This window comes from Rana temporaria, chromosome 8 (genome assembly GCF_905171775.1).
Source record: "Rana temporaria chromosome 8, aRanTem1.1, whole genome shotgun sequence".
In the NCBI taxonomy this organism is placed as follows: Eukaryota; Metazoa; Chordata; class Amphibia; order Anura; family Ranidae; genus Rana; species Rana temporaria.
This window is the reverse complement of record NC_053496.1, coordinates 36,185,889-36,198,279: the sequence shown is the minus strand read 5'-3', so window position 1 is coordinate 36,198,279 and position 12,391 is coordinate 36,185,889. Positions and strand designations below refer to the sequence as shown.

At 45.3% G+C, this 12,391-nt stretch overlaps 1 protein-coding gene across 1 annotated transcript in view; it reads right to left on the bottom strand.

Moving 5' to 3' along the window:
* Positions 1–12,391, bottom strand: part of LOC120946832 (nebulin related anchoring protein) — a 170,777-nt gene that overhangs the window by 94,154 nt on the left and 64,232 nt on the right. The window contains exons 13-14 of the mRNA XM_040361581.1: positions 4,907–5,014; positions 3,528–3,635 (exon numbers count right to left, since the gene is read on the bottom strand). Coding sequence (XP_040217515.1) covers positions 3,528–3,635; positions 4,907–5,014 — 216 coding nt within the window. The remainder of the gene's footprint in view (positions 1–3,527; positions 3,636–4,906; positions 5,015–12,391) is intronic.

Below are 12,391 nucleotides of genomic sequence, written 5' to 3'. Positions count from 1 at the left end.
TGATGCATCATTTGTTGCTAGGGTTTTCAGCTTTTTTAGCTCTTTCATCAGCTTTTATTTCCTTTTTTATTATTAATAATAATAATAATAATAATAATAATAATAATAATATAATATTCAAATATTATAATTTTTCATTTTTTTTTGTTACGGTAAGGGGTTAGACAGGGGTGTCAAACTCAATTTCCTTGTGGGCCGCATCAGCATTATGATTGTCCTCAAAAGGGCCGGTTGTATCTGTAAGATTAGATGTCCAGCGCATCCCCTCCCCTTACATTAGATGTCAAGAGCCACCCCACCATCAGAAGTTGTGTCCCCCACTCTCCCTTACATCACAGTGCACCCCCCTTTCCTTATGCTGCTGCAGGGAAGAAGCTGGATGCATTGCTTGAAAGCAGAAAGTAAGGGTCTGGAGGAGGGCCAGAGGAGGACTGGAGCTCTCCTGCAGCTGCAGGAGAGGTGCAAGGGCCACATGAAATGGCATGGAGGGCCGGATTCGGCCCGCGAGCCTTGTGTTTGACACCTGTGGGTTAGAGTTAAGGTTAGGATTAGGGATTATTGACAGTGCTATATAAGTACCTAAAATAATAATAATAATTAGGGTTTGGGTTAGCATGTTTTTTATTTATTGTTCTATATATATATCTGGGGTTAGGGTGTTAATACTACTACTACTACTACTACTAATAATAATAATAATACATGAATAAATAAAAAATCATAAATAAATAAATACAATAAATGAATACTATGTAATAATAAATAAATAATGAACCCCTAACCTGAACCCCCTAACTTTTTAAAATAATAAAATAAGAACAAATAAACACCCTAATTCTAACACAAACTAAATAAATAAATTATAATTACTATTAATAATAATGATAATAATAATAATAATAATAATAATAATAATAATAATAATAATAATAATAATAATAATAATAATAACAATAAAACATATTATTATTATTTTTCAGGTTTGGGTGTTTTTTATTATTATTATTAATAATAATAATAATAATAATAATGATAATAATAATAGTAGTAATAATAATAATAATAATAATGATGTATTTAATACATTAAGGTTAAGGTTAGGGGTTAATTATTATTATTTATTTATTATTATTTTTAGTTATTTGTGTATTTATTTTACATTTATTTATTCATATATTATTTCGAATTTTGTTTTTGTTTTGTTTTTTTATTTGAGCAGAAAACACACAAAAAGCAAACAAAATGCGCAAATCGCACGTTTACGTTAATTTCTATGAGAATAAAAATGCGTCAAAAGCGCGCAAGTCTGTCCAATATGAGTTACAAAAAAAGCTCAGGCATTTGGGTTCAGGTGATTTGGAGTTGAGATGTGAACCAACCCCATAGAGAATAATTGATTTTTTTCTCCTCCAGCATTTTGGAGCTTCGATCTACGCTGGGGTGTAAATGGACACAGCCGATCAGCAGATTCCCACTGTATGCAATCACAGCAGGTGGGGTGCACACTGCGCTCACCCTAAACCCAGAAACCGGAAATTACGTACCAGTACATAGCTTTGGTTGTACAGGCTGCAGATCCGCAGTACATTGTGGAGGGGCGGTCCTTAAAGCGGAGGTTCACCCTAAAACAATTATATACCATTCCAACCAGCGTACTGCCGACATGTACAGTATGCTGTTTTTTTTTTTGCTGTACATACCGTTTTATTGTACTTTTTCTTTTCTGACTCCCGCGGGGAATAGGCGTTCCTATGAATAGGCGTTCCTATGAGGAGGTGTAGATGATTGACGTGCGGCTAAGGCGCGTCACGCGTTCTGAAAATAGCTGGACTAGGACTCGGCTCTATACAGCGCTATACGGCGCTTGCGCACAGACTAGGAGCTGACTGCACAGGCGCCGTAGACAGCCGAGTCCCAGTTTGGCTATTTTTGGAACGCGTGACGCGCCTTAGCCGCACGTCAATCATCTACGCCTCTTCATAGGAACGCCAATTCTCCGCGGGAGTCAGAAAAGAAAAAGAACGTTAAAACGGTATGTATAGCAAAAAAAAAACAGCATACTGTACATGTCGGCAGTATGCTGGTTGGAATGGTATATAATTGTTTTAGGGTGAACCTCTGCTTTAAGTGGTTAAAGCGGGGGGTTCACCCGAAAAAAAAATTTAACATTAGATTGAGGCTAATTACGGGACGCAGAATCAGGTGTTTTTTTTTTTTAAATCAATGCAGTACTTTCCGTTTTAGAGATCGATGTTCTCCGCCGCTTCCGGGTATGGTCTTCGGGACTGGGTGTTCCTATTTGATTGACAGCCTTCCGACCATTGCATACAGCGCGTCACGAGTTGCCGAAAGAAGCCGAACGTCGGTGCCGCTCTATACGGCGCCTGCGCACCGACGTTCGGCTACTTTCGGCAACTCGTGACGCGCTGTATGCGACCGTCGGAAGCCTGTCGGAAGCCTGTCAATCAAAATAGGAACGCCCAGTCCTGAAGACCCATACCCGGAAGCGGCGGAGAAGATCGCTCTCTATAACGGTAAGTACTGCTTCGATTTTAAAACAACTAGCCGATTTCCCTAGACAAAATGAGCATCAATCTAAGGGTAAACATTTTTTATGGGTGAACTCCCGCTTTAAATCAGCCATACATGGATTAAATTTGGCTGGTTCAGCCAATCCACTGGTTGGAACAAAAAAATAAAAAAAGACTCATCTATGGACAGCCAGCACCCACCAATATCCTAACAACCAATGACTCATCCTTGCTGGGAATATTCCGCTGTCAGGGATTCCCAATTGACAAGGGAATGTACTGTAAACAAACAGCCTCTTACCTTGCAACAAAGTTACATTGATGTTGCAGTCTGATCATTAGAGGAGACTGAGGAAATGCTTCCTCCTTCCTGCAGTAGACTGATGACATCATCTCAGCCTAGGCAAAGTCACTGGACTGGACGTCGAGGATAACTTTTTTTTTTAAAGTGTATTTTGTGCGTGTACGAGAGAGAGGAGCCAGACTGCAGGAGTTGGGAGTAGGCAGGCCTCCCCCAGAGGCAATCTGCCACCTTTCTCCATGCCCCGGGTGGCAATGGCGGGTGTGTGAGGGGGTCCTCCCACACAGCCCGCCCTACCTGCTCCTCTTTGAAGCCCAACGGGCAGAGGGACGCCCTATAAGGGAGTGAGAGGATTAGCCCGCTCAACCAGCCCCATTAGTTCTTTCGCCTCTCTTTTTAGAGACCGCGTGGTCAAAGTGCGTGCATGTTAACCCAATTTCGAGTGCGTGTAAGTGTGGTGTTTTTTGTGGGAGGGGGGTGGGCGTACTGAGCGCAGGCTTACCTCGCATAGCACACCCACCGGGAGCCGGGCTGAGACCACCAAACTCAATTCACATGCAGTGTGTTAAGAATTATTAGTGATGAATGCCACTTTTTTTTCTCAGCAAAGACAATGTATGGAATTTATGACAATATTATCATGTTGGAAAGTGTCGCTTATATGGGAATCTGAGCAGATATGCGCTGGGACTTACATCCTTCAATGGCTCCAGCTTCTTGGTGGTCTGATAAGACGGGGCGAGGTCAGCCGGGTAATTATACTCGCCATCAGCAACGTCATTCTTGTCTGACTTATAGGACAACTGCAGGACACACAGGTTACAGTCACTCATACAGCTTTCAATAGAAATGAACAGATACATGTGTCACTTATCAATCCCTGAGTGCCAGTATTGGGACGCCTGCCTTTAAATAAACACATGGGGGCAGATCCACATACATCTGCGTGGGCACAGCGTATGTGAGATACGCTACGCCGCTGTAACTTACTTACTTACTTACTTTGCTTTTCTTTGAATCCTGAAAGAATTTGCGCCGTAAGTTACGGCGGCGTAGTGTATCTCTCGCGGGGTAAGGGCGCAGAATTCAAATGCGGCGAGTAGGGGGCGTGTTTAATTTAAATGAAGCGTGTCCCCGCGCCGAACGAACTGCACATTGCCCCGTCCGTCAAAACTCCCAGGGTGCATTGCTCCAAATGACGTCGCAAGGACGTTATTGTTTTCGATGTGAATCCAGTGAAGGGAACTGCTAAGGCGTCAGCATACCAAGACATTTTCAAAAATGTTATGCTCCCAACTTTGTGGGAACACTTTGGCGTAACATATCGTAGATACGTTACACCGCCGCAAGATTTCATCGCAAGTGCCTGAATCACAAAGCACTTGCAATGAAAACCTACGCCGGCGGCCTCCGGCGTAAGCCCGCGTAATTCAAAGGGGCGTGCGCCATTTAAATTAGGCGCGCTCCCGCGCCGGACCCACTGCGCATGCTCCCTTTTGAATTTCCCGCCGTGCTTTGCGCGAAGTGACGTCATTTTTTCGAACGGCGACGTGCGTAGAGTACTTTCGTATTCCCGGACGTCTTATGCAAGAAGTAAAAAATTTGAAATTCGACGCGGGAATGACGGCCATACTTTATACAGCACATACGTGTGCTGTGTAAAGTTAAGGCAGCAAAAACGACGACTAACTTTGCGACGGGAAACTTGACTAGCAGCGATGTAGCGAACGCGAAAAACCATTGTGGATCGCCGTAACTACTAATTTGCATACCCGACGCTGGTTTACGATGCGAACTCCCCCCAGCGGCGGCCGAGGTATTGCATCCTAAGATCTGACAGTGTAAAACTATTACACCTGTCGGATCTTAGGGATATCTATGCGTAACTGATTCTATGAATCAGTCGCATAGATAGAAACAGAGATACGACGGCGTATCAGAAGAAACGCCGTCGTATCTCTTTTTGGGGAATCTGGCCCTATGAGCTTACTGTCAGATATCTGTGTGTTCATCAAGCTGTTGCTTCAACATTTAATAATCTGATTGACTTGTGGTTGGTAGTTAATGTACTCACATTGCTGGCAAGATTCCCGGCCTTCATGGCGTGCATCATGCGCCGGTCCATCCCCACGCCATCATAGTGACCCTTCATCTGAGTCTGGTACTTTTCCTTATATTTCAGCTACAGGGGCGAGGGGGAAAGATATATAAATAAACATAAAACCTCCAAGGATTCAAATGTAATCATCATATAATAGACCAAAATTACATCTTAAAGCGGAGGTCCACCTAAACAAAAAATATTAAAAGCCAGCAGCTACAAATATTGCAGCTGCTGACTTTTAATAAATGGACACTTACCTGTCCAGGGGGTGCCCGCGATGTCGGCAGCTGAAGCCAAGCAATCGCTCGTCTCTCGGCTGCCCCGCCGCCATCCTCGGTGAGGGAAACAGGAAGTGAAGCGTTACGGCTTCACTGCCCGTTTCCCTACTGCGCATGCGCGAGTCACGCTGTGCATCTACACTGGTCCCTAAAGCGGGGGGGGGAGTGGTGTAGATATCCGCAGATTCTGTGGGGAGCTATGCCCGGAAGTGGGTGCAAACACCTGTATTATACAGGTATCTGCACCCCCTACTCCCTGAAAGGTGCCAAATGTGACACAGGGGGGAGGGGTATAAAAAGCGGAGGTTCACTTTTTGTGTGGACCTCCGCTTTAAAGTGTTACTAACCTCAGGACCCTGCTGGCTGCAAGATATCTGGTCTCCCAAAATACGCAGAACATGGAAACACAGTTATTTTAGTAAATATTAACTGCTAAATACCTTTTCTCATGACCAGTATATAGCAGTCTTGTGACATCTATCAGTGTTTGGTTAAAGCTTGTAGGAGGAGTTTTCATTCTACTATGACTGTCCTATGAGGCTGCATGACCCCTGACCCTCTGTCTGGACAGTGCTGATTGGCTCTGTGTTGATCACATGCACTCTCCCAAGAAGAAAACAATTCTCTAGCAAAACACACCAAACTGAGCATGTGCAGCGTGACTCCAAAGGCTCTGTCTTATCAGGAGATTGTTTGGGGTCAGTGGAAGAAGGGGAAGATCAGAGAAGACAGGATCAAACAGGATTTTTACACTACGTGGAGGACTACCCCTTAGGTTCCACAGTGAGTATAACAAGAATGCTTTACTGCATATACGGGGGTAGATTCAGGAACGATTTACGCTGGCGTATCCATAGATACGCCGCGTAAATTCAAAGCTACTCCGGCGTATCTATTTTCTGTATTCAGAAAGCTAGATACGCCGGCATTAGCCTAAGATATGACTGGCATAAGTCTCTTACGCCGTCGTATCTTAGGGTGCATTCTCACGCTGGCCGCTAGGTGGCGCTTCTGTAGTTGTCAGCGTAGAGTATGCAAATCACATACTTACGCCGATTCATAAACGTACGTGCGCCCGGCGGTAGTTTTTTATGTCGTTTGCGTAACTCGTTTTCGGCGTAAGGCTGCTCCTGCTATTAGGATAGCCAATGGTATGGACGTCTTTCCCGCGTCGCGATTTGAAAATTTTACGTCGTTTGCGTAAGTCGTCCGTGAATGGCGCTGGATGCCATTTACGTTCATGTCTAAACCAATGACGTCCTTGCGACGTCATTCAGCGCAATGCACATTGGGAAATTTTAGGGACGGCGCATGCGCAGTACGTTCGGCGCGGGAACGCGCCTAATTTAAATGATCCACGCCCCTACCGGATCATTTGAATTACACGCGCTTACGCCGGCCCCTTTTACGCTACGCCGCCGCAAATTATGGAGCAAGTGCTTCGTGAATACAGCGCTTGCTCTTGTAATTTACGGCGGCGTAGTGTAAAGACGATACGCTGCGCCGCCGTATCAGTGCGCGCCCCTACCTGAATCTACCCCACAGACTTTATTGTTGTGGGTTGAAAAACACTTTAAGGTAGGAAAATAATAATACTGAGGCCTCGTACACACGACCGGTTTCCCCGACAGAATCCATCAAGAAACTTGGTGGGAGAGCTTTTTTGCTGAGGAAAACGGTCGTGTGTGTGCTTTTCATCGAGAAAACTGTCGAGGAACTCGACGAGGAAAAAAGAGAACAAGTTCTCTTTTTCCTCAACGGGAGTTTCAATTTCCTCGCCGGGCTGGTTTTCGACGAGAAACACGTTTGTGTGTATGCTAAGAAACCCGCGCATGCTCAAAATAAAGTATGAGACGGGAGCGCACCTTCGGTAAAAGTAGCGTTTGTAATGGAGATAGCACATTTGTCACGCTGTAACAGTCTGAAAAGCGCGAATCGTCTCTTACCAAACTTTTACTTAACACGCAGTAACATGAGATTAGCAAAAGCAGCCCCAAGGGTGGCGCCAGTGGAATCGAACTTCCCCTGCCGGTGTACGTGTTGTACGTCACCGCGTTTGAGAACGACGAGATTTGGTCTTGACAGTGTGTACGCAAAGAAAGCTTGTCAAGTTTCTCCACAAGCCTGACAAGGAACTCGTCGAGGAAAACGATGTGTCTTTTCCATCGAGTTTCTCGGTCGTCTGTACGAGGCCATACACACGACCTTTTTCCTCGGCAAAAAAGCTCTGCCAACAAGTTTCTTGATGGATTCTGTCGAGGAAAACGGTCGTGTGTACGAGGCCTAATGCATTGAAAATTCAAAATTTTCATCCTTCTATATCTGAATTCAAATGTATTTTAATAGAGCTTTTTTTTTATTTAATTTTATATTGAACTGATATATTTGTGTAATGAGTCAGTTACTGACAGTGTCCTCTTTTTTTTCTGTAATTCTTTGCCTTTTCTAGTAAGCTTCTGGACACTGCCAGAAAACATGGGGGTAGATTCACGTAGATCCGAGTATCTTTGCGGCGGAGTAACGTATCCGATTTACGTTACGCCTCCGCAACTTAGACGGGCAAGTGCTGTATTCTCAAAGAACTTGTTCCGTAAGTTGCGGCGGCGTAGCGTAAATCGGCCGGCGTAAGCCCGCCTAATTCAAATGTGGGACAGGGGGGCGTGTTTTATGTTAATGTTCTGTGACCCGACGTGATTGACGTTTTTCCCCGAACGGCGCATGCGCCGTCCATGGAATTTCCCAGTGTGCATTGCTCCTAATTCTCCGCAAGGACGTCATTGGTTTCGACGTGAACGCAAATGACGTCCAGCCCCATTCACGGACGACTTACGCAAACAACGTAACTTTTTAAAATTTCGATGCGGGAACGACGGCCATACTTAACATTGGAACGCCGCACTTACGCCACCATATAGCAGGGGTAACTATACGCCGGGAAAAGCCTAACGTAAGCGGCGTAACTGTACTGCGCCGGCCGAGCGTACGTTCGTGAATTCACGTATCTAGCTGATTTACATATTTTGACGCGTAAATCAGCGTACACGCCCCTAGCGGCCAGCGTAAATATGCAGTTACGATCTGACGGCGTAAGAGACTTACGCCTGTCGGATCTAAGGGAAATCAATGCGTAACTGATTCTATGAATCAGGCGCATAGATACGACGGCGGAACTCAGAGATACGATGGCATATCAGGAGATACGCCGTCGTATCTCCACTGAGAATCTGGCCCATGAAAACTAAAACGTAAGAACTCCTTTTCCTCATATTAGTTGTCCTTATATATTTTCTATGTACTTTGTTGGATGCATTATTTCTTTTCCAAGGCTGTTGTTTTATTTCCTTGTTATTATTTACTATAATTTACATACAAATTGTTTATATTTGTTTATCTTATTATATGCTGTCAAATACCGTTCCCTTTTATTTTTATTCTGTATTGTTCTTTTAAATTCTACTTGCAGGAATCCCCTTCTTATTTTGTGTTATATTGTAATCTAACTTTGTTTCTGTATTTATTTCTAAAACCTAATAATAATAATAATAATAATAATAATATTAATAATAAAAAAACAAATTTAATCCACAAAAGTTACAATGTATCTCTAGTCAAGACAGTTTATTTTTGTTTGGATAGAGATAGAGGGCCAGATTCAGGTACAAATCCGGCGGCGTAATGTATCGTCTTTACGTTACACCGCCGCAAGTTTTCAGCGCAAGTGCCTGATTCACCAAGCACTTGCGTGTAAACTTTCGGCGGCGTAGCGTAAAGCCGTCCGGCGCAAGCCCGCCTAATTCAAATGGGGCGTGTACCATTTAAATTAGGCGCGTTCCCGCGCCGAAGCGCATGCTCCGTTTGGAAATTTCCCGCCGTGTTTTGCGCGAAATTACGGCGCCCCAACGTGTTTGTGAATGGCGACGTGCGTAACGTACTTACACAAAAAAATAAAAAAAATTGACGCGGGAACGACGGCCATACTTTAACATGGCTGGTCTAAAGTTAAGCCATGAAAAAACAGGCTTAACTTTGCGAAGGGAAAAAACGACTTGCGACGACGTAACGCACGCGAGTACCTTCGTGGATAGCCGTAAAAGCTAATTTGCATACCCGACGCTGGAAAACGACGCGAACTCCACCCAGTGGCGGCCGAAGTATTGCAGCCTAAGATCCGAAGGCGTACGAAGCCGTAAGCCTGTCGGATCTTAGCCAAATGCCGTCGTATCTTGTTTGTGAATCACAAATTAAGATACGATGCGGCAAATTTGAAAATACGCCGGAGTATCAGTAGATACTCCGGCGTATTTCTTCTGTGAATCTGGCCCAGAAATTTCCTACCCACTGAAATATAGATAGATAGAAATAACAATTTAGATGCCTACCCAGTGAAGCTAACCCGGCAGAGGTATTATTATTTGTATTAATTAACATTTTAAGCAGAGAAATAAAAGCTGAAATGCCTGCAAAAGCAGCTTTTTTTTTTTTAGCTGCAGTGGGCACGAGCCCTCTATGTACATTTTTCTTCTTTTTTTTTTTTTTTTCTTGTCTGTGTCCAAAGCCTTTCCTTTACTTCTTATTTTAGTGACACAGCAGGAAGTAAGTGAAAATCTCTTCAAAGTGAACAAAATCCACTTGGACATCCTTTACATTTGTGTGGAGAAAGCCTCTTGAGGGGGCGAGCAGGAGAGTCAGGATGCCCACTAAAGCCTCGTACACAGGACCGAGAAACTCGACGGACAAAACAAATCGTTTTGCTCGTCGAGTACCTTGTTAGGCTGTCGAGGATCTCGGCGAGCCAAATTTCCCCATTCCCGTTGAGGAAAAAGAAGACATGCTCTCTTTTTGGCTCGACGAGTTCCTCGACAGTTTCCTCGTCGAAAAGTGTACACACGACCGGTTTCCTCGGCAAAAAAAAAAAAACAGCAAGTTTCTTGCTGGTTTTTGCCGAGAAACTTGGTCGTGTGTACGAGGCCTAACACACAGCTCCTTTCTCTATCTGCAAAGTAGAGAGTGTTCTGACACTCCTGCTCGCCCCCCCCCCCCCTCAAGAGACTTTCTCCACACCAGGGAGAAAGCCTCGCATTACTGTGTGGAGTTACAGACAGAAGAACAGGAAGTGAGGATTTCTCAGAAGAAATAAGGACATTAACCACTTAACCACCAGCCGCCGTCATATAACGGCGGCAAGGTGGTTGCTTAACTGGGGGTCGCCGTTATTTAACGGCGCCCACCAGAAGCAGTAATGCGCGCCGCCTCGGGCGCGCACACTAAAATTCTGTGCGCGCCGGGTCTATGAGACCCGGCGCTACACAGATCTCGGTAACTGACCGACAACCGCGGTCTTTTACCATGTGATCGCGCCGTCCAATGACGGCGCGATCACAGGTAAACAAACCGGCGTCATTTGATGACGCCGGTTCCTCCCTCCTCTCGCTGTACCGATCGGTACAGTGTGAGAGGAGAGCGCGGATGGCAGCAGCAGTGTGGGATGGATCTGTGACTATTGCAGTCACAGATCCATCCATCCCTGCTCAGCCATCCCTGCATTAACCCCTGCAATACTCTGCCTTCCCTGTGCAATACTCTGCATTAACCCCCTGAGATACTCTTCCTTCCCTGTGCAATACTCTGCATTAACCCCTGCAATACTCTGCCTTCCCTGTGCAATACTCTGCATTAACCCCCTGCAATACTCTTCCTTCCCTGTGCAATACTCTGCATTAACCCCTGCAATACTCTTCCTTCCCTGTGCAATACTCTGCATTAACCCCTGCAATACTCTGCCTTCCCTGTGCAATACTCTGCATTAACCCCCTGCAATACTCTTCCTTCCCTGTGCAATACTCTGCATTAACCCCCTGAGATACTCTTCCTTCCCTGTGCAATACTCTGCATTAACCCCCTGCAATACTCTTCCTTCCCTGTGCAATACTCTGCATTAACCCCTGCAATACTCTGCCTTCCCTGCGCAATACTCTGCAATGCTCTGCCTTCCCTGCGCAATTACTCTGCAATACCCCCTGCGCAATAATCTGCAATACCCCCCGCGCAATACTCTGCAATACCCCCCGCGCAATACTCTGCAAAACCCCCGTGCAATACTCTGCAAAACCCCCGCGCAATACTCTGCAAAACCCCCGCGCAATACTCTGCAAAACCCCCGCGCAATACTCTGCAATACCCCCCACACAATACTCTGCAATACCCCCGCACCATACTCTGCAATACCCCCGCACCAATACTTTGCAATACCCCCCGCACAATACTCTGCAATACCCCCCGCACAATACTCTGCAATACCCCCGCACAATACTCTGCAATACCCCCCGCACAATACTCTGCAATACCCTCCACACAATACTCTGCAATACCCCCCACACAATACTCTGCAATACCCCCGCACCATACTCTGCAATACCCCCGCACCATACTCTGCAATACCCCCGCACCAATACTTTGCAATACCCCCCACACAATACTCTGCAATACCCCCGCACAATACTCTGCAATACCCTCCACACAATACTCTGCAATACCCCCCACACAATACTCTGCAATACCCCCGCACCATACTCTGCAATACCCCCGCACCAATACTTTGCAATACCCCGGCCAATACTTTGCAATACCCCCGCACCAATACTCTGCAATACCCCCGCACCAATACTCTGCAATACCCCAACACCAATACTCTGCAATACCCCAACACCAATACTTTGCAATACCCCGGCCAATACTCTGCAATACCCAGAAAAAAATGTGTTTTAACCACTTCCCGCCCACGTCATATGAGGTCCTTGACTTTGTGCAGGGATATCTAAATGATGCCTGCAGCTACAGGCATCATTCAGATATCATTTTTTTCAGCCAGCGATTCCCTACACCATAAGAACGATCATGGCGGCTGTTCCGCCTCTTGATCGTTCTTACGGGAGGCAAAAGTGGACGTCCCCACTCCCTTCGCCCTCCGGTGCTTCTTCTGACTCACCGCTGCGATCGAAGCCAGGATCGTTTTTTTTTTTTTTTGTTTTTTTTCAGGCTTCCCAGCCTAGAGGTGAGATGTGGGGTCTTATTGACCCCACATCTCACTGTAAAGAGGACCTGTCATGCTATATTCCTATTACAAGGGATGTTTACATTCCTTGTAATTGGAATAAAAGTGAACAAAACATTTATTTTT